Genomic DNA, 22,824 nt, shown 5'->3' with positions numbered 1-22,824 from the left:
AAAAAAAACCTTAAGTCACATGAGATGGTGATAGCTAATGAGATGGTGAAGCTAAAAATGAGACAATAATGAGATCTGATGGTGAAGCTAAAAAGTTATCACATTTAGTTAAGTAAACAAAGCCATACAAAGAATGTGTATTAAACTAAAGTATAATCTGTTTCCCATAATATAAGATGGGGTTTATACTAAAGTATAAGATAGTTAGTATAATGCAAGGCTATACTGAGATTATTTGTATAGTTTAAGCCATTAGATATACCATATTATATTCCTCTTTTTTCACAGTGTTGGTTAGCTAATCATTCGACATAATATGTCAAGGTACTATTGAGAGTATTATAATGTAACACATTCACTTGTCAGAATATGCATGATACACAAGGAATCATGAAATAAAACAGTAAAAAAAATCTGATTTGCAGCTCCTTGTGAAGGAAAAAGTGGCAAAAGATCGATATACTTTAATAGAACAGTCACCGCTTGCTGAAGTATCCTAATAGAAAGTTCACAGATACATTAGATACCCTAATAGAACAGTCAAGATATGATTTTCTAGGAACATACTTGGGGCATAACTGGACATAATAGGGAAAATATTGGAGCAATGCTCAAAAGGATGATAGGCAATTTTAAAAGCATAATAAACTCAGGCCTATCCATCCCACAATCACAATGTTTTGCAAAATTCAATCCCACAATCACAGCTTACTTGGTTTCCTATATAAGAGAAGAAACATAACAGAAATCTTATGATTTCTGGGTGAGATACTGCAGGTGTGCAATGTATGAGATATATGCACTGTTTACAGTGCATATATCTCATTAACATTTTGAGATGGTGCAATATGTGATATATATACACACTGGTTTTCCTTTGATCTAAGGTGTCATAGTAGTATAGAAATGTGTACTTTGCTGTCACCATTATAGCACTTGTGTACCTGTTAAAATATTTCATAGAAGTTGTTGTAATAATTCAAGGTACTGATCATGACTAATGATTCTAATCATTGTAAAGCTGATTGGTAGTTTGGAATGCCTCATTTTAATAATAAATATTTGAGTTGTAAAATGTGACATTGATAAGGCTGATTTCCATATAACTGCCCAAACCTGTTACAGGTGTAACATCATTCCCTGGCACAATCATACTGCATTGATTACTCCTGCTTGCTGATATATACCAATTGCAAGGTGTGTCTACTGTCTATATAGACCTGTCTTTAATATGTTGTGATGCACCGCTAAATTTTAAGTTCAACCCTAGAAGTTAAAGTACACTATTCACCTGTTAAGTTTCAATACTAAAAACTCTACATGTTTGTCTTTACATTTGTCAACTTGAACACTACTTTTTACCACTGGAACCCTATATACTTTGTCTTTTAATTACTACTTTTTAATTACACTGCTATAAGCTGCATCATTATACAGTTTACAAACCAATGGCATGTACACACATACACCCTTAAAGCATCATTCTTCAATAGAGAAACAACATCAACTCTTTAGTCTTCTCCTCCAGTATGCGGCAGATAGGAAGTTCGAAAGGCATACTCTTGTAAACTCATCAATACCATTAGTCAGTTGTTCAATATCCAGATTAGCCCACAATGTCCCAGACCACTCCTTCACTTGTTCACAAGTTATCTACATAATAGAGGAAGTGATGTGATCATTACATATAGTAGTGTGGTACTACTGACTATTGTGAACTTCTTCTTCAGCCACTAGACTATGGTCAACCATTTTAGCCTCCTTGAACAAGTCCAGCCACATTTGCTCTAGTCCATCAGACAACTTAAGCTCCTCTTCGGGAACCTGTATATATAACACAGAATAATGTACTATGAATTAACATGGCACACTTGTACATGCATAAATACTATGGTATACATATAATGGTGAACACTGCTGTATATTTACACACGTGTAAGTACCTGTACATCATACATCACTAGAGTACGATATCTCTCACGAATGTCACGATATTTCAATTCCACAGTTAAAGAAGTTGCTCTAATATTGGCAATAACACTGAGAACAAATTTGAGATCTTCTAAAGTATCAGGTGGTCTCTTCAGATCTGCAAACAACCCCTAAGAAAATGTGATATTAAAATAATTGTTAACTGTATTAGCTAATCAAAGTAGTGCAAGTGTATGTTCTATTAGAGAGTTTGGACATACCAGTCCATTAATGTACACCACAAAACAAACAAATGTTTACATTAGTTAATTAACTCCTGTTATCGTATAATGAGTTATATATTTTTTCAAATGGTTAACTTTTTGAAAAATGCCAACTTGCAAACATGTTGTAAAATCTAAGAATGTCTAGCATGCCTCCCTACTAAATTAAAGCAGACAGCACAAGGCTATTCTTTTTATTATGAAGTCACATGTCACCATATGACATGAACTTGGTATTGAATCTCATCTGCCAGCCATAATCTGCATGCTCACTGTCTGTGATTGAACTAAAAACTATAATTGGTCACATCAAAAAGGACTACTGATTGCAACATACTGTTTTCATCCAAAGTGGTATGCAAGGATAATCGTCGGCAGGAAACTTAGCTGTATAAAGAATTTTGCATGGGAGGATCAAAGTAAAAAAGTGTTCTATATTCACCATACAAGCACAAGTGTTCTCGTGGTATTTATCCCAAATTTCACTGCTACCCATGCTATTCCCAGTTAATACCATACTCCTACATATACGCATGCTGTGCATTAGCGTTGCTATGTATGCAATTTGTCACTATGTACTAAACATGCGTCAACACTAATTGGCGCTACACTGTTAACATAAATTCTAGCCAATGAAATTACAATTACAACTTTTTCACTGCTGTCAGTGAAATACGGGATAAATTTCACTGCTACTATTGAGACTTTTGAATGGACAGTGAAACAGGTATGGTATTATGGGCAGTTATAGAACACTTTAATAGACCACAGTTCTATATCAGGTAGTTATAGAACTGCCAGGCCTATTTTGCAGGCTGATAGCCTACTTTGAGTGAGTATAATCACTCATTCTGGCCAGTACAACCAATCAACCAAGCCAGTGTAGGCTGATAGCTTGACTGTGCTGGTTGACCAGCCAACCCAACCAGTAAGAGCAAAACCACTGGATTTAATTTATAGACACACTTGAAGATTTTGATGATGGTTGCTTGTGGTCAGCAGCAGTGAACGTTCTTACTACGTTTTATTCACATAAATGGATGAGTCCTAGGAATATCACAGAAATATGCTTATTAAAGCACCACAATCAAAAACTTTTAGTTGTTGAGAAGATGGACTAGACTCACAAAACAACTAATGAAGGCGCAACACAGTGCAACACAGGCAAAACACAGGCGCAATGTCTATTCTACCGATGATAACACTACTCCGTGAGTTTCTAATTGTTTCGTGTGTCTTGTGTGTACCTCAAGTTGACAGTTTTCTATACCAGATAAAGCACTGCCTTCACTTCTGCTATACGGGAAATACAGCACTCGGCTTCGTCTCATGCTATATTTGTCTCTCACCCACTCTTTTCGTGCTACATTTCCCATATAGCACTCGCGACGGTGCTTTATCTAGTACATATATATCCATTCAGCTTCAATTTGTATTTATTTGACAACAGATGACAATTCTTGAAATTTTTGTAATCACTATCCAAATATACAGTACCATGTTCTTCACACTATATTAATATGTACCTCTAAATTGTCTTCCAGTTGCATTAATCTACTCTTTGCAGAATCATTTAATAACTTGCCAAGTGATGTCACCAAGTGATGTCACCAAGTGATGTCACCCAGGTCCTAGCATTCTCTTTGATAGTACAGGCCAGTGGCTCCAGATGTAACATAATACAATCTATCTCCTTCTTCATTGGCTGAGTCATCACCTGTTGTAACAGTACACTAATGAATTATACTGAGATATACAATATGTTATACCTCTTCTGATAATGCATCATAAAACTGAAGCTTTTCATCATACGAGGTACAGGAGGGATCCTTCTGTGCAAATTTCTCCAACATTATATCCTGTAGGAACACGTAAATTTGGATAAAAATAAGCAAACACTGTGCTATTACCTATTTCAATACAATAGTGATTAGCTATAGATCAAGACAAACAGTGTGGCCAAGAAAGCCAGTATGCCACACTATGGGTACTTCAACAGGAAGAAAGAAAAGTACTTTTATACATGCATCACTCCATGGTCCTTGATTAAGTTTTGCATTATAGCTGCCTTCCACCTTCGGCACTCCACATACCAAATTTACGCAATATCCCATATGGGTTTGTGAAATACAGGCCCTCAAAATTTTTTTTCTTCGCATTTTGCAGGGGCTTAATTTTTCTATGCCTTCACACACTCTCAAAAGCTAGTATAAAACATGAAATTGTACCTCGATTGCTGTGAAATTTGCGGTGTGGAGTTAAGTATGGACATCCCTAGTTCAAACTTTAGACAACTTTTTTGACAACGTTTTTGTGCACTTTTTGCTACTTGGTGAGAATATTGTGAATCCCATGATTTTTGGTTTTTTCTTTGTAACTCTGTAGCACTCACTGCAGTTCCTTTTAAACTACAAAAGGTTGAACTATGATAGTTAACCTATACATAAACAAATTTTCTTTGGTGGTTCACCCTGCAGGTGTGACAAAATAAATCTTTTGAATACAAATAATCATCCATAACTGCGTAAATACTGATCAGATTTGCACCAGAAAAATTAGGTCCCCATGCAGAAAAAAATGGAGAAAAAATAACAAAGAAAATAAGCCTAACTTTGAAGGTTTGTAGTTCATGAATGCATAAAGTGATTTTGCTGGAATTTGAATGTAAGGTGCCTAAGCTATAATACAAAAATTGTGTACTTTCCAAGAAGGGACCATGGAGTGATGCATGCATGAAAAACATGTTTTCTATCTTCCTGTTAATAATATCTAATCAAAAACAGCCAAGCTGTAAAAAAAGGTGCGGCCCCCAAAAAGGCCATGGTGAAAAAAGATGTGAAATCCAAGGTGGCGGCCAAGAAATGGCTGTGATGGTAGGTTAATGGTTACATTTTAATAACAACAATTCAAGTGAATTTGGTGCCAAGGCCAAGCGGCACAAAATTCACCTGAATTGTCGTTATTAAAATGTAACCATTAACCTACCATCACAGCCATTTCTTGGCCGCCACCTTGGATTTCACATCTTTTTTCACCATGGCCTTTTTGGGGGCCGCACCTTTTTTTACAGCTTGGCTGTTTTTGATTAGATATCACTTCTTTTTGTATTTGTATACTGCAAAGCCAGCCTATGGCTGGCTTTGGGGCTTTTTTAACCCATGTGTTTTTTTCTTTACTACAGGAAGAATAAATGAACTTAAAGAAGAATTTTAGTACTTCAATTATTTTTGAATTTATTAGTAACTATACAAATTATATACATATATTTATTACATGCCCATTATTCCCCACAGGATATTTTTTTGCAGCTGATCTCTCTACTGGGTGATATTTTTGTAGCTGAACTCTCTGCAGGGTGATTAGTTTGCAGCTGAACTCTCTACATGATGGTTTCTTTGTAGCTGAACTTTCTACAAGGTGACTTCGTCCAGCTGATCTCTCTACGGTGTGATTTGTTTCTAGCTGAACTCTCTACAGGTGATTTGTTTGCAGCTAAACTCTCTACATGGTGGTTTCTTGTAGCTGAACTCCCTACATGATGGTTTCTTTGTAGCTGAACTCTCTACAAGGTAACTTCTTCTTTACAGGGTGATTTGTTGTAGTTGAATTCTCTACAAGGTGGTTTGTATGAGGCTGAACTCTCTACATGGCAGTTTCTTTGTAGCTGAACTCTCTACAGAGTGATTTGTTTGCAGCTGAACTCTCTACATGATGGTTTCTTTGTAACTGAACACTCTACAAGGTGACTTCTTCTAGCTGATCTTTCTACAGGGTGAATTGTTGTAGCTGAACTATCTACAAGGTAACTTCTTCTAGCTGATCTCTATACAGGGTAATTTGTTTGTAGTTGAATTCTATACAGGTGGTTTCTTTGTAGCTGAACTCTGTACATGATGGTTTCTTTGTAGCTGAACTCTTTACAAGGTGACTTCTTCTAGCTGAACTCTCTACGGGGTAATTTCTTTGTAGCTGAACTCTCTATATGATAGTTTCTTTGTAACTGAACTCTCTACAAGGTAACTTCTTCTAGCTGATCTTTCTACTGGGTGATTTGTTTGCAGCTGAACTCTCTACATGGTGGTTTCTTTGTTGCTGAACTCTCTACAAGGTGAATTCTTCTACCTGATCTCTCTACAGGGTGATTTGTTTGTAACTGAACTCTGTACAAGTGCGTTTTAGTGGGTGATCTCACTGCATGTTGATTTGTTTGTAGCTGAACTCACTAAAGGGTGATTTTGCTTGTAGCTGAACTCCTTGCTTTGTATCTAGTTTCTAGCTGATCTCTCTACAGGGTGATTTGTTTGTAGCTGATCTCTCTACAAGTTGATTTGTGTGTAGCTGATCTCTCTGCAGGTTGATTAATTTGCAGCCGATCTCTCTACAAGGTAATTTGCTTGTAGCTGAACTGTCTGTAAAGTGATTTATTTGTAGCTGATCTCTCTGCAGGTTGATTTGTTTTAGCTGAACTCTCTACAGGGTGATTTACTTGTAGCTGAACTCCTTACATTGTGTCTAGTTTCTAGCTGATCTCTCTACAGGGTGATTTGTTTGTAGCTGATCTCTCTACAAGTTGATTTGTGTGTAGCTGATCTCTCTGCAGGTTGATTAATTTGCAGCCGATCTCTCTACAAGGTAATTTGCTTGTAGCTGAACTGTCTGTAAAGTGATTTATTTGTAGCTGATCTCTCTGCAGGTTGATTTGTTTTAGCTGAACTCTCTACAGGGTGATTTACTTGTAGCTGAACTCCTTACATTGTGTCTAGTTTCTAGCTGATCTCTCTACAGGGTGATTTGTTTGTAGCTGATCTCTCTACAAGTTGATTTGTGTGTAGCTGATCTTTCTACTGGTTGATTTGTTTGTAGCCGATCTCTCTACAGGGTAATTTGTTTGTAGCTGAACTCTGTACAAGGTGCTTTTTTGTAGGTGATCTCACTGCAGGTTGATTTGTTTGTAGCTGAACTCACTAAAGGGTGATTTGCTTGTAGCTGAACTCCTTACATTGTGTCTAGTTTCTAGCTGACCTCTCTTCAGGGTGATTTGTTTCTAGCTGATTGCTCTACAGGTTGATTTGTTTGTAGATGAACTCTCTACAGGGTAATTTACTTGTAGCTGAACTCCTTACTTTGTGTCTAGTTTGTAGCTGATCTCTCTACAGGGTGATTTGTTTGTAGCTGAACTCCTTACATTGTGTGTAGTTTCTAGCTGATCTCTCTACAGGGTGATTTGTTTGTAGCTGATCTCTCTACAAGTTGATTTGTGTGTAGCTGATCTCTCTGCAGGTTGATTTGTTTGAAGCCGATCTCTCTACAGGTAATCTGTTTGTAGCTGAACTCTCTATAAGGTGATTTGTTTGTAGCTGATCTTTCTGTAGGTTGATTTGTTTTAGCTGAACTCTCTACAGGGTGATTGCTTGTAGCTGAACTCCTTACATTGTGTCTAGTTTCTAGCTGATGTCTCTACAGGGTGATTTTTTGTAGCTGAACTCTCTTCAGGGTGATTTGTTTCTAGCTGATCTTTCTACAGGTAGATTTGTGTTGATTTGTTCATTGCTGATTGCTCTAAAGGTTGATTTGTTACAGCTGAACACCCTGCAAAGTGTTTTGTTTGTAGTTGATCACTCTAAAGAGTAATTTGTTTGTAGCTGAACTCCCTACAGAATAACTTGTGATGTAATAAAATTCTATAATGGAGTAAATAAATTAGCCGAATGCTCTATTAGGGTGACTGTTCTATTAGAGTATCTCGATCTCGCATTTGCTACACGGAGTTGGCTTTCGAATCATAACTCAGTGGTTTGTAATCCGATTCTTCTGTACTACTGCAAGGACTTTCTATGAAGATTATTCCAGCTATACACCGATTTTCAGCTCATTGCTCTAAGCGGTTTGCCTAGTAGGCGTGAAAACTAATACTTTTTTATTCATAAAAATCGATCGCGTAATTGTGACACAGGTTGGGTTTTGTGTCATATCTCCGTGGTCTTTATCTCGATTCCTTTCAAACCACCAAAAGGCACTCCTACGATGATTACTCCATCTACATAGCAATTTTCAACTCATTCCATGAAGCGGTTTACCCTGTAGGCGTGACAACAAATCGATCTTGTTTTACGCGAATAATCGGTCATAACTCCTGAACCATTCATCAGATTTGTACCAAATTTGATGCTAGGATTCGCCTTTGGACTCCCTTCTGTGTGCCAAATTTCAAGGCGATCGGAGTACGCGTTTGCTTGTTATAGCAATTTTTGCAAGTGTGCGAAAAGACGAAGAAGAAGAAAAAAACGAAGAAAAAAAAACGAAACTTTGGCAGCTCGTATCTCGGAAATGGCTGGAGCGATTTCCTTCCAATTTGGAATGTAGACTCCCTTGGCTGGCGGGCAACTGTGTAGCAAATTTGGTTCCAATCAGATAAGTGATCACCGAGATACAAAGGCGTGAAAATGACGTTTTCGTTCTTCCTGTCAATATACTCACGGTGTGGCGCGCCGGCTTCTTGGGCCGCACGACACACTACCGTGTGTCTTGATCACGGTGTGGCGCGCCGGCTTCTGGGGCCGCACGACACACTACCGTGTGTCTTGATCTAATCCAAAACAGCCAAGCTGTAAAAAAAGAGTGCAGCCCTCAAAAAGGCTATGGTGAAAAAAGATGTGAAATCCAAGGTGGCGGCAAAGAAAGGGCTGTGATGGTAGGTTAATGGTAAAAATTTTAATAAGGCCACACCAAGTCAAACCTTAGTTTCTGGTCACCCGCCCGCATGGAAAACCTGGAACCCCAGTTTATGAGGACTATTATAATATACGACGCTTAAGTGCACGTGACCCAGCAAGAGACCGATTTTTTTGCTGCAAAAGATCGAGATATTCTAATAAAGCAGTCAGGGATTCTAATAGAGTAGTCATACTACCCTTAACTACAGTTAGGTATATATGCCGCACTAATAAATAATGTTTCTGACTAGTTTTGTCCTTGATTATATAGCTGTAATTAATGCTGCTTCTGTTACCAGTAGCTTGAGTAGCATTAACCACTAACTTAATAGCATCAGATAGGCCATAGCTTTAAAAGTTACATAAGAATATAATTCATATGTTGATTAGCCTAGTGATTCTTCCAAACTTCGACTTACTTACCAATGAACACTGGTACGGAAAGCTGGTAACATTCTGCGCGCTCAAACTTCAACTTTTCCACTGGACGACAGGGGCGGATCCAGGGGGGTTCCAAGGAACCCCCCTTTTGAAAAGCCTCTCTCACTCGAGATACTCTAATAGAGCAGTCAAATCGAGATACTCTAATAGAGCAGTCACAGTAGTCTTTTCAGGAGCAGTGTAGCAAGCTATATATCTAGTTATAAATAAGGAAGGAAATATAGTTGGTGAGGTGGCAGCTATTGTCAACAGGTGACAACTTACACAGCTAGGCTAAAGTTGCAATTTCAAAGTGGAACCCCCCTTTTTAAAAGTCTGGGTCTGCCCCTGGACGACTAAAATTGTATGGTCCATGATTGGCAAGTAGAAGCCCTTAGTTAAAACATCAACTTTCCCACATGATCACTGAAAAACACTAACCTGGAGCACCCAATGACTCAAAACTTTGACAGTTACTTTTCTCAAGGTTTACAACAAGAGTTCACATTTGAATGAAGGAGTTTCTGATGTGTAATTTCATTTTAGATCATTTGAACAAATTAGCTGATAAATCATAGTGATATAGCTACTTTCCTGACATACCTATTGAGGCATTTCAGTTGCAAAGCTACATGGGCAATACATTTCCTATAGTGCTTAGCTATATATTGTTGTGCTCAGTTGTTTTAAAGCAGTGTAGCTAGCCATGATCCATCAACAACTTTCCTAGTGCATTTTTGCAGAAGTATAACTACTTATGCTGTTTGTTAAGCTTGACTAAATATAAAATCAACATGAATCTGCTAAATTGTGCAAATAATAATACTATACAGTGTGTCATCACAGTATACATTACTGGTGTATATGTAAGAGTCTATAGTCCTGAAGTCCTGATCATCCGCCCGCCCGCATCCTTTTGTTGGTTAGGGAGTGACCAGAAACTAAGGTATGACTTGGAGTGGCCTAACAATAATTCAGGTGAATTTTGGTGCTGCTTGGTCTTGGCACAAAATTCACCTGAATTGGTGTTATTAAATTTTTACCATTAACCTACCATCACAGCCATTTCTTGGCCGCCACCTTGGATTTCACATCTTTTTTCACCATAGCCTTTCTCAGGGCCGCACTCTTTTTTTACAGCTTGGCTGTTTTGGATTGGATTTCACTTCTTTTTGTATTTGTATGCTGGCTTTGGGGCTTTTTAAACCTATCCTTTTTTCTTTACCACAGGAAGACAAAAAGATGAAGCAAATGTTAAATACTTTAAATATTTCTAATTTTATCATTAAATGTACAAATTATATATATAATACATATATTTATTACAGAACTCTCTACATGGTGGTTTCTTTGTAACTGAACACTCTACAAGATGACTTCTTCTAGTTGATCTCTCTACAGAGTGAATTGTTTGTAGCTGAACTATCTACAAGGTAACTTCTTCTAGCTGATCTCTCTGCAGGGTGATTTGTTTGTAGCTGAACTATCTACAAGGTAACTTCTTCTAGCTGGTCTCTCTACAGGATGGTTTGTTTGTAGCTGAACTATCTACAAGGTAACTTCTTCCAGCTGATCTCTCTACAGGGTGATTTGCTTGTAGCTGAATTCTGTACAGGTGATTTGTTTGCAGCTGAGCTCTTTACAAAATGGTTTCTTTGTAGCTGAACTCTCTACAAGGTAACTTCTTCTAGCTGATCTTTCTACAGGGTGATGTGTTTGTAGCTGAATTCTCTACAGGGTGCTTTGTTTGCAGCTGAACTATCTACATGGTGGTTTCTTTGTAGCTGAACTCTCTACAAGGTGACTTCTTGTAGCTGAACTCTCTACAGGACGATTTTTTGTAGCTGAACTCTCTACAGGTGATTTGGTTGCAGCTGAACTCTCTACAAGATGGTTTCTTTGTAACTGAACTCTCTACAAAGTGACTTCTTCTATCTGATCTCTCTACAGGGTGATTTGTTTGTAGCTGAATTCTGTACAGGTGATTTGTTTGCAGCTGAGCTCTTTACAGAATGGTTTCTTTGTAACTGAACTCTTTACAAGGTGACTTCTTCCAGCTGATCTCTTTACAGGGTGATTTGTTTGCAGCTGAACTCTCTACAAGGTTTTATTTATTTATTTTTATTTAACTTTACAAGGTAACTTCTTCTAGCTGATGTCTCTACAGGGTCACTTGTTTGTAGTTGAACTCTCTACATGATGGTTTCTTTGTAGCTGAACTCTCTACAAGGTAACTTCTTCTTGCTGATGTCTCTACAGGGTCACTAGTTTGTAGCTGAACTCCCTACATGGTGGCTTCTTTGTAACTGAACTCTCTACAAGGTGACTTCTTCTAACTTATCTTTCTACAGGGTGATTTGTTTGTAGCTGAACTCTCTACAAGGTAACTTCTTCTAGCTGATCTCTCTACAGGGTGAAGTGTTTGTAGCTGAACTCTCTACAGGGTGATTTATTTGTAGCTGATCTCTTGAATTCTCTTCAGGGTGACTGTTCTATTAGGATGACTGCTCTATTAGAGTATCTTGATCTCTCACTTGCTACACCAAGTTGGATTTCATGTTATAACCCTGTGGCTTTAAGTCTGATTCTTATACACCATTGAAGAGCCTTTCTAAGATGATTACTCCATCTGTACAAAGCATTACCCCAAGTGGTTTTTCTGGTAGGCCTGGCAAGTTGTCGTTTTTTATTAGCTAGTCTCGATTGCATAATTGTTACACACTGTTGGTTTTTTCGTTGTATCTTCCTGGTTTTTAGCTCGATTTCTTTCAAACCACAAAAGGTTTGAGGTTCAATAGTTAACCTATTCACCCACCAATTTTCAGCTTCTTCCCATAAGCGGTTTACCCTGTAGGCATGACAACATATAGGTGTTATTTTTCGTGACTAATTGCTAATAACTCTTTGCCTGTTTATTGTATTCCAGTCAAAGTTGGTACCGAGATGCGCCTTTATACCCCCCTTCTCTGTGCCAAATTTCAAGGCAATTGGATATGGCGTTTGCGTTTTATAGCAGTTTTTGTAAGTGTGCAAAAAGAAGAAAAATAAGAAGAAAAAAACAAAGAATCTAAGCCAACTTTTGAAGTCGCATATCTTGGGAACGTTTGAAGCGATTTTGCTCAAACTTGGAATGTGGAGTACTGACGTTGGAGGGCGTGTCCACAGCAAAACTCGTCTTGTTTCATCAAGGCAGTACAGAGCTATGGAGGTGCGAAAATTGCGTTTTCGTTCTTCGTGTCAATATACTCACGGGTGTTGCGCGCCGGCTTCTTGGGCCGCATGATACACTACCATGTGTCTTGATACCCATGGTGTGGCGTATCAGCATGTTCCTATTTCCCTTTCTTTCTAACAGTGTAGCATACAAAAGAATTGTTTATGCTCACAGAATAAGAAACCATCATTGGAACATACACACTTTTACACAGTATACAACATACTCGTTGCAGCTTCCACAATGGTCTATACTTCTTCCACACTGACAGATACTTCAATATTTCCCCTGAATGTTCTGTTGTACCATAGCAGCTTTGTCTGCCACATCAGGGCGCATACTGATGTCTGAGAAGAATGTGAACGTCACTGGCTCATCTTGTCCAGGTACTTGTTGTGGAGTTTCCTCTATACAAGAACCATTCTTCCAATGTGGGAACAACTTGGTACTGAATATCAAATATAGTTTATCAATAGACTATATTGAATGCTACATTTACCCTTCCACTACATCCCTCATGGCTTGCATCATCAACTTGCACAGCTCATTAGATATCAAATATAGTTTATCAATAGACTATATTGAATGCTACATTTACCCTTCCACTACATCCCTCATGGCTTGCATCATCAACTTGCACAGCTCATTAGCAGGCAGATGAAGCACCACTTCTGGTGCTGACAGTAATGTCTCATCTATGAACAATGGCTTTTTAGAGCCCAGCACATGGTAAGATGAAGAGTTCAAACTTCCAAGCACCATCTATAGAAAAATAGGACTACAAATTCCTTAAAATTTACACCAATCTGACCTATAACACTCTTTAGAAATAGCATCAAAGATCTTTTTTTCCCAGTGAGCATAGTACGATTTCAGTCTGGGAGACTTGCCAGAGTTAATGTATACCACAACAAGTACAACGAGCACTCTGACACTCTGTAATAAATGAAGCATACAAGTTTCTAGCAACATTTATGCCAAGAACACACACATGTACACACAAATACTTGTTACTCAACACCTTTGCTTCAGGGAGTTCACATCCTGGTTTTGGTGGGGGAAGCTTAAACAACAGAGCAGAACAAACAGTGTGCAGTCTTTCATCAATATCACTACCATTCTTCTGTATCTGACTGGATAGGGACTCAAACTTGCTCAGTGCCTATAAGATGTACAAGTCATTGCATGGACAAATACTCTAATAGAACACACACGCCATTGGTTTATATTGGCAAATTAAAATTCACACATTCATACACACTTGACAATAAAGTTGTGAATGCTCAAAGAGTTCCAGTTTAATTGTTTCACTCCTGTATTAATTTGATGTGATCTTCTAGTAAATCAGACTATTCAAAAAATAGAATCATTAAGTCATTTGGCTTCATAAACGTTTGTTATCGTGGTTACAGACAGAAATACTACCATTAGGACTTGTTCCACAAGGAGATGAAAATTGACTATCACTATAGAGCCACTGGACCCAAAGCAGTGTATGATCCACGAACCTACTGACACCATCTTTGTCAAAAAGATTGATACACAATTGTTACAACTTTCTATGTGGCCATACAAGTCAACAATCACACTGGATGAACTACATAACTGACCCCTATTACTACCTGGTGTACCAATCTTGCCCACATAGTTACCATCAAGAGTAAAGATGGACATGCAGTGATCACATAGTTAGTAACAAGTACCTGATTGTTATTGGTGACTGCTACATCATAGGGACTACTCAATTGAATTGATCCAATAGTGTAGAGGTGTACCAATAAGGATTTTTCAGTTGAACCGATATCCTATTAATCTGTACCTAAAAGAGCCGATACCGATTATACCAATCTGATTATTGTATATTCTGTAAAATGTAAACCAAATAGAACTACATGCAGGTATAGCTACTGAATGATGCATCGATTTTTAGAGAAAACAGAAGTGATGTAACTATAAGGCTGTTAAGGCATAGGTCACCTATGGTGGTGTTGCCTCTAATACATAACCCAGACAATTAGGTACCACAAATATTTTAATAATACATGCTCCCCGGCTTGTCCGGATTACTCCGTGTTTTGATTAGTTTTCAAGATGGCTACTATACACAGATTTTCAGTTCAGCTTCCTGTGATGCAGTTCTTTATTCTTAAAGTGTAACAGCTACCGTTTTCAGAAGATCTGTGTAAGAATATTCTAACACAAATAGCAGTACTTACACGTGCAGTCATAAGGCTTCTTGTAACTTAGCATTTTAATGAAATAGTATAGAGAGACTTTCTATTTGTTTGTAGTGAGCAAAAAAGGCTTTTCATTGCTTTGCTGCAGTGGCGTATCTAGACTTTCGCTATTGGTAGGGCACAGTTAGGGCACTGTATATGCTGCTGAAGGCAGGGGAATTCCCCCAGAAAAAATTTGAATTTCAACAGCTGCAAAATGGTATCTGAGGCCATTTCAGCTACAAAAACATGCTTTTAGATTTTCATGAAGTAGTTTATAGACGTGGCTGTGGTAATTAAGAGTCACTTAAGTTAAAAGCACCACTATCACCTAATACAATGACCCCAATATTTCACACCTTTTTTTTTAAAATTTATTAAAGCTCTACAGCACAAGTGTTGAAGGTCTGTAGGACACCTGGTCCTACTAGAGCTGTACCGATATGGGATTTTAGCATGTACCGATATCCGATATGGATACCACCAAAAGAAGCCGATAACCGATAATCGATCCGATATTTGCATTACAAACAAAAGTCATAGTTAATCTATGCAAAAGTGTACAGTTACCTACTCTACAACAACATATGGATATATTCATTGCTCACTCTATGCCTGTGGTAATAGTGGCTTGGGTTTCTATTGTGCAATCCAGACAATTAGGCACACACAAACATTTTTATGTATACTCCCATTGAGCCTTAAACGGATATTTCTGCATTACTCCGCATTTTATTGGCTTGTGTGAAAGCTGGTACAGTAGGTTTTCTTGGTTATCCTGTGACTGTTCTTTTATATTACAAAGGTACTATATATGTATAGCTAACAGCTTCATTTATTTAAGACTGATAAGCTTTCCAGCAACAAACACTAGAATCGCGTGCATTTGTATGGCTTCTCGTAGCGTAGCGCTTGCTGTACAGTGAACAGTAAGCCACTGCTACTGAACAGCCACATGGATAACGTAGAAAACCAATATTATAATCCGTTTATGTACAAACTATTGCTGTATAAATATCGGTAGCGATATCGGTCCTCATACTGTTTTGTACCGATGCCGATATTGGTAAAAATTGCCATATCGGTAGCCGATATTTTGGCCAATCCGATTATCGGTACAGCTCTAGGTCCTACAGCCTGATCAAAGACATTAGTTACAAAACTTGCAGGGAAAGGTGTAACCATATGCTACATTATCCAAAAATTTCTAAAATTTACATACCAAGTATTGGGCATTTGACTTTTCACTGAAGCCATGTAAGTGTTGGTATTACAAGTCTTATGGGGGGATTATGAGTCACTATGTTCACAAAGTCATCATTTCATGTCAAATTATGGTAAATGTTGTGGAAACATTAGCAGGAACTCTAAAGACCGTCAAAACACCTTAGTTAACTTAGTACGTATACTTCATATCTTTGTCCTGTTTACTACATGGTAAGGGGTACAGGTAGCTAATCTGGAATGGTATTTCTATAGTGACATAGTTTAAAGTCCTGTGTAACATCTTAATTGGATTTGTGGTTAGCTTATGATCACTTCTCAGTGGTAGCACATTCCTTTCATCTTAAATTTGCATGATTTAACCTTTTAAATTTATTTTAAGCTATGTGACCCACAATACCCCCTGACCCATAATACTAACATCTTAGAGCTACAAGTAAGAATACAGTAGAAATATTTAAACTAAGAACCTGAACAGTGAAAAGCCAGCTAAATGGGCCTTTTGAATGCTAAACTAGTACTGCTATGTAATCACAGGATAAATAATGAAAAAAATGTCCAGTTGACAGCAATAATGAATTACCATGCAGGAGGAAAATCTGAATGTGGGTGGGAAATTGGAAACAATGAAATTTCTTGGAGTGGCCTAATTTAATGCACCTATCAATGTGTTGCCCCACTACCCCCCTTCGGCATCAAAAAAACTTGGGCGCATAATAACGATCATCAAATGCCCCATAGTAGGGCAGCAGTTTCGTGTCAATTCCCCCTGTAAAGCCCCACTTATGCCCAAGGGGTGGGGTGGTGGGGCAATACATTGATAGGTGCATAACCTGTTCAGATTGTACAGTAACACTAAAAACATTAGAACAAGACAACACTACACCTATACCTGATGACATCTTACAAGGATCTATAGATATGAACTACAAAAACACTAGGAAGACATGTCCTTATCATGATTTAGTCATGTGCTCAATTGATGGGTGTTAATTAGAATCATCGTAATTATTAGTCTTGTGCCCAGACCCCACTCACTGCGTGGTTGAGTAGGTGAGTAGGGTCTGATGACTTACACTACGTTTTTGGGCCCGCCACCATATTGCTTATGCATTTGTATCCATGATTCCAGTTGGCCATCTTTGTCGTTCTAGCCTATTAAATCGCATTACAGCTGAGGTCCCAAAACCCTTGTGTTTGTCACCAGACCCTACTCAACAAGACTACGTAATTATTGGCTTCGTGACAGCTCAATACTAATAAATTGGTCAGTAAGTTAGTAGAGAATAACTAGTTTCACTTGTTAGATAATGCAATGACCCATGAAAAGTTGGTGATTGTGGGTTTAGTAGTCTTCAGTTTGATAGGGCACTAGCCAAATTTAGCAGGGCCTAGGCCCTACAAAGCCCTGCCATAGATACACCACTGCTTTGCTGGTACTCATATTTGCCATCAGTTCTCAGAGCATTTGTGCCGAATACTGATATGGCAGAAATAACCATATCAGCAGCCGATCCGATCACCGATCCAATTATCGGTACATCTCTACAATAGCATGGATAAACTGATCATCATACTGGAACACTGAATGTGATTAAGCAACAAATACTATACTGTGATACTTACTGGACCAGATAGTTCACCATCACCAGTTTGTTGAACTGTACTGTACTAAATAGCTACCATTGGTATCAAACATGTGTGTACTTCCTGATTCCGTGGCAGTTCCAGCTATTGTTTTGTCTGTTATACTCAAGCTGAATCACGAAGGACAATACAGTCCTTGATTATCTAGACTTTGAATATCTGAATTCCTGATTATCTGAGCAGTACAAATGACTGCCTCTTCTATTAGTTTTACACTATACTGCTTGTTCTATTAGAGTATTGTATGCTCTATTAGAGTGGTTGAACAAAGTGGATAAATGAGTGGGATTCACTTATCTGGACATCTGAACACAATTGTGATACACAGGTGTTTGGATATAACAGAGCACCCACCGTACACAAGCTGTGACAGTGGTGGTAGGGGCATGTATCGTGCAAAAATTTAAAAGTGTTCTGGCTTTTAAAGCATGATCACTATAGTTATTATAGTGTATATCATGAACCACAGTAGTGGTTCATAATAAAGATCACCTGTTTTTTGCCAAAATCCTAGTAGAACACACACCTAAATACTACCTTAGGAAGCTCACAAAAGAAGCCTTAGAAGTTAATTTGGAAGAAGTATAGGTCCACTGGAACATATGAAGTCATATATTAAGTTCATACCAGAGCGTTGTGTACACTGCCTATTGTTGGATATGTCAAAGCTGTATAGTACAAAGTACATTCAATGATACACTGGTGTTTGTTAACTCTGATAGTATTAGCTGACTATACAGCTACTGTACATGATGACTGACTGTTTAGTACTGTGTAATATCAAACACCACCAGCACCTCTTATTATCATGTTGGTTATCCGTAAATGGATTTATAAAAAGTAAACAAACTAGTGTAAAAAATTAAAACATGGGAATAGAGATTGCTGAAAAAAAGCAAAGAAACAAGAGTCAAACAAGCAAACATGTTAAACACACAGATCTCTATTTGGACTCAAATAAACATTTATATAGAAGCATTCTCAGTACTTATATGGCTCTGATTTATGGAGAAACTACTGTACTATTTTTTCCTTAGTTTCTACCATATCCATTGAATCCAAATAGAGATCTCTGTGTGTTTAACATGTTGGCTTGTTTGACTATTGTTTCTTTACCTATTGTAACTTAGTTACTTTTTGGACAGATATCAAGTTACTAGTTACAAAGGGTGTACGTAACTAGTTACATTACTTAGTCACTTTAAAAGTAATAATTATGTTACATAACTTAGTTACAAAAGTACCTAGTTACCCCCCAACTCTGCCTGAGATCCAATCTTATCCCTGGTGGAGGAGACTTTCTTGTGTGCTTTAGCTAGTCCATCAATTATCTTCTCTACTGGTTCCATCATCATTCTACTGTCTGCTTGTTAGCCATTTTCTTCACAGCTTAAGACGATATCTTATTCTACAGTATTGACACATCAATTGTTCACATTTTTCACAGTAGAAATTCAGTTCCACGTCATGTTCATCATATAGCATTGGGACGTATTGACATCTTTCTTCTCAGATCATATCTACTTCAGCATGTGGCGGTCTTGATATTCTCGCTATAGACCCATTGTAGATGAACTGCTGCCATAGCAACATCCACCATCTTGGAGTACAACCCATTGTGCAACCCTGATAGCATAGGAGAGACCGTAGGTTTAACCTTAGCCGTAGAATGCAGAAGAAGCAGCTCTACTTCCCGGGTATTGTTTTATCCTTACAGAAAGCAACACCATCAGGATTGCAAAAACGGGTTGTATTCTAAAATGGCGGATGTTGCTATGGCAGCAGCTCACCTACAAAGGGTCTATGGGACTCATGGCAGTCGTTACACAAGAACACACCACATAAAACTATTTGCCATTTCATCAAAACTATTTGACAAATCCTTCACTTCTCTGCACGACCGTTTTCCTGCACTCTGGACAAGTATTTCTGTAACTTATATATAAGTCCTTTAAGACCAATCCTAGAGTACGCATCCCCTGTATGGCCACCACACCTACAATGCGATATTCAACAATTAGATAAGATCCAACGTAGTGCAGCACTCTATGTATTTAATGATTATTCTTGGAATAGTAGTGTTATTACTATGCTTTCTAATCTCAAATGGCCTACTCTAGATCAGCGTCGTACCTACAACAAACTAGTGATGTTTTTTAAACTTGTTGAAGGCATTATAGAGATCCCAACCCTACCACTCACATCAATCACCAGGGGGACACCACAAATGATACAGAATTCCACAAGCCAGAACTAACCTATTCCTACACTCCTTTCTACCACCAACAATCAAACTTTGGAACAATCTACCCAATCATATATCATCCTTAGACATTTTAAAAGAGCAATTGGCTGATTATTTAATGATGTAATTATACCTAATATATCTGTGTGTTTGTACTTGAGTTTACACAGTAATAAATATAATAACTTCACGAGACACTCGGAAGATATTTTGGCTGCTTGTACAGTTTATGACCATGAGCAGCTACTCTACGTACCATTTTAATCTCTTTTGCAGTCGGAGTGTCTTGCAATGAAATCAATGACGTGTAACTGCAGTGCACGTGTGAATGCACATGCTTGTCTGGTACATTGGATATCATCTCCCCGGGTATGGTAAATGCTTTGAAGCTGCACTGTTCGCCTATCAAACCTCAACGCTTGGAACTACTTTGTCGACTTCCATTAAGCTGTGAGTGTGACCAGCAGCCAAAAGAGAACTGAATGTCTCTTTCTCCGCATGGTGCTTATCGACTTTAATTATAAGCGCCTGCTCGAAGGTGCTTATAATTAAAATCGAAAAGCGCCATGCCGAGAAAAAGCGGTCTGGCCACGTGAGACTACACTGAATGGTTAGTGACATCAAGTTGAATATTGCATTTAATATCATCATAAAAATATAATTCATGTGACATGTGGTACAATCCATTACTATATACAATGGGGAACAATAACTAGCTAAACATGTGATTGTCATCGTTCAGTCCGTGTTCAGTAGTAGACACACACCTTGTAACACCCAGTGGGAAATATGTTCCTTAGTAGCAAGATCTGCTTCAAACACAAGACCAACTCCCATGGCATTACGACGATCTGATGTGGTGTAAACTGGTGTCCAGAATGTGTTCTAAAGTGAGGAAATGCAAAAACTCACACATTACTATTATAAATTAATTATGGAAAATAATGTTAAAACTGGGCACACCCCCAAGACAGTTGTGTGCTTGCTCCTCACTCCTGTAAAAATCTACACACAACATCCACACGCAAACACAACTGCATTAGAACAAGGGCAAGCTAGAAAGAATATTGTAAGCAAGGCACACTTGACTACTCTATGAAGGTTGGTAGTGCTACGATGTGAATTCTCTTCAATGAACCTCACTTGGGCTTATTGATAATTTTATGTTCAGATTTCCTGCCCGCATTGCTACTGTATGTATCACCACCTAAATTTGGCCATTATCATGAAGTTTTCACTATTATTTCATCATTTCAATGTTTAATGATTATATAGAAGATATAAACTAACTTGCTTACATCCCTAGGCACAGAGAAAGGAAGGTTAGATGGGATGAAGACCAATCCCAATGTCAGGAAAAGGGATTAACCCTTTCACTTATCGGTTAATAAAAGATCAAGATAGTCAAATAGAGCATTCGGCTAACTAATAAAACAGTCAGGTGCATATAAATTGTAATGAATAATGAGCAACTCACCCACACTAACTTTCTGATCTGAAACATAAGTTATAAATAAAAATAAATAACTTTTACTAACTTGATTACCTCAATAGTTGCTATGCCACTATAGCATGCACACACCACACACACACGCACGCACGCACGCACGCACGCACGCACGCACGCACGCACACACACACACACACACACAAATCAGTTTCCCTTTGGAAACCAGAATTTGCCACTATAGTACCGTATAGTCTCGAATTACGGCCTGGTCGTTTATTTCTTTCAAGCAACTTTTTACCCCAGCTACTAAATGAGACCAGCGACTATACAAGGTCGGCGCTTATACAGTAGAACCTCTCTTAACAAACTCCCCGAATTAAGGACACGATAGAAAAAAACTCCATAATAAGGAGAAACATTTTGGCTCCCACAGGTCTGGTTAATACATTTTTTATCCCTGAAAGAAGAAAACCTCTATATTACAGCAAAAAGGCCAAAAATTCTGGGTCCCAAAATTTCTGTAATAAAGAGGCTCCACTGTATACCTGATCAGCATTCACGAGTCAACTTCATACCTTGGTGTTGTACTCTCCTGGACTCTCCTTGATGTTTCCCTCAGCATATTTCACAGATTCAAGCTTAAAAGGAACTCTAAAACGTTCTTCACTTCATCGTTTATAACACCGCCCAGAATTGTTAAAAATAATGACTGCACTAGACATTTATTTGAGACCTGGCATTTATTCGAGACCCGACGTTTATTTTTTGTTATGATGCTGTATTGTATACCCCTGGCAACTAAACGGGACCAGGCGTTTATACGAGATCGGCCATAATTCAAGGCAATACGGTACTTGTCTAAAGTATCAGTAGTAAATGGTATAACTAGCTATTTTAAGTAATCAATGTTTGTAAAATGGACAGAGCTGTAGCACTAGCAGCTGGAGATCAGGTGCTACTGTCAGTGTCTATATGACATTATCACATAAACTATGTATACTAATTTATGGACAGGCTTTTATACGTAAAAGTGTGCTTACTTGAAGTTTTAGACGGTGTGCTTCAATAGGAATTATCTGTAATGTTGGTAGTTCTTCAATGAGAACTTTAGGAAGAGACTTCTGAAGACATTGATTCTCCTGGTCCCACATGGCACCTTCTAAATACAGTCCACTAATATAACAACCTGACGGTGCTCTCTCAGACACCTGATCAGCATTAGTATACTAGAAGGATAACAGTATATTACTAGCAATATGATTAGTAAATGTACACATATTGTATCACAGCTAATACATTCATCTACAATATGGCTACATACCTCAGTGACTGCAGTGTACAAAGTGGACCGATCTAGTGGCCAACCATTCTTCCTACATGTTGCCTGTACTAGTGCTGTAAGATAAGACTCTGGAATGTGTAGACCTGATAGCCACATCACATATGGCTCTCCCTCTTTTACCTAAATGTATATATGTTATGTGTTGATGTGTGTAGATT

General features: G+C 38.1%; 1 protein-coding gene and 1 pseudogene across 2 annotated transcripts; both read right to left on the bottom strand.

Moving 5' to 3' along the window:
- Window positions 1–1,394: 1,394 nt before the first annotated feature.
- Window positions 1,395–20,389, bottom strand: LOC136245735 (dynein axonemal heavy chain 10-like). 2 transcript variants are annotated; one of them, XM_066037218.1, is made up of 9 exons: window positions 20,131–20,389; window positions 13,354–13,704; window positions 13,141–13,304; window positions 12,769–12,990; window positions 3,965–4,054; window positions 3,722–3,912; window positions 1,944–2,102; window positions 1,710–1,824; window positions 1,395–1,653 (listed from the first exon to the last, which is right to left on the bottom strand). In XM_066037218.1, exons 6-9 carry the CDS (start codon window positions 3,743–3,745, stop codon window positions 1,643–1,645), a joined length of 309 nt encoding a protein of 102 aa, XP_065893290.1. In that variant the 5' UTR covers window positions 3,746–3,912; window positions 3,965–4,054; window positions 12,769–12,990; window positions 13,141–13,304; window positions 13,354–13,704; window positions 20,131–20,389; the 3' UTR covers window positions 1,395–1,642. The 2 variants fall into 2 exon arrangements, with proteins under 2 accessions (XP_065893290.1, XP_065893291.1); XM_066037219.1 differs by lacking the exons at window positions 3,722–3,912; window positions 3,965–4,054; window positions 12,769–12,990; ... (1 more) ...; window positions 13,354–13,704; window positions 20,131–20,389 and adding an exon at window positions 2,533–2,581.
- A 105-nt stretch (window positions 20,390–20,494) lies between these two features.
- LOC136245132 (dynein axonemal heavy chain 10-like) overlaps window positions 20,495–22,824 on the bottom strand; it is a 55,392-nt pseudogene continuing 53,062 nt past the window's right edge.

This window comes from Dysidea avara, chromosome 15, assembly GCF_963678975.1.
Source record: "Dysidea avara chromosome 15, odDysAvar1.4, whole genome shotgun sequence".
In the NCBI taxonomy this organism is placed as follows: Eukaryota; Metazoa; Porifera; class Demospongiae; order Dictyoceratida; family Dysideidae; genus Dysidea; species Dysidea avara.
Note: the sequence above shows the minus strand (reverse complement) of the source record. Positions and strands in the feature narration are given on the sequence as shown.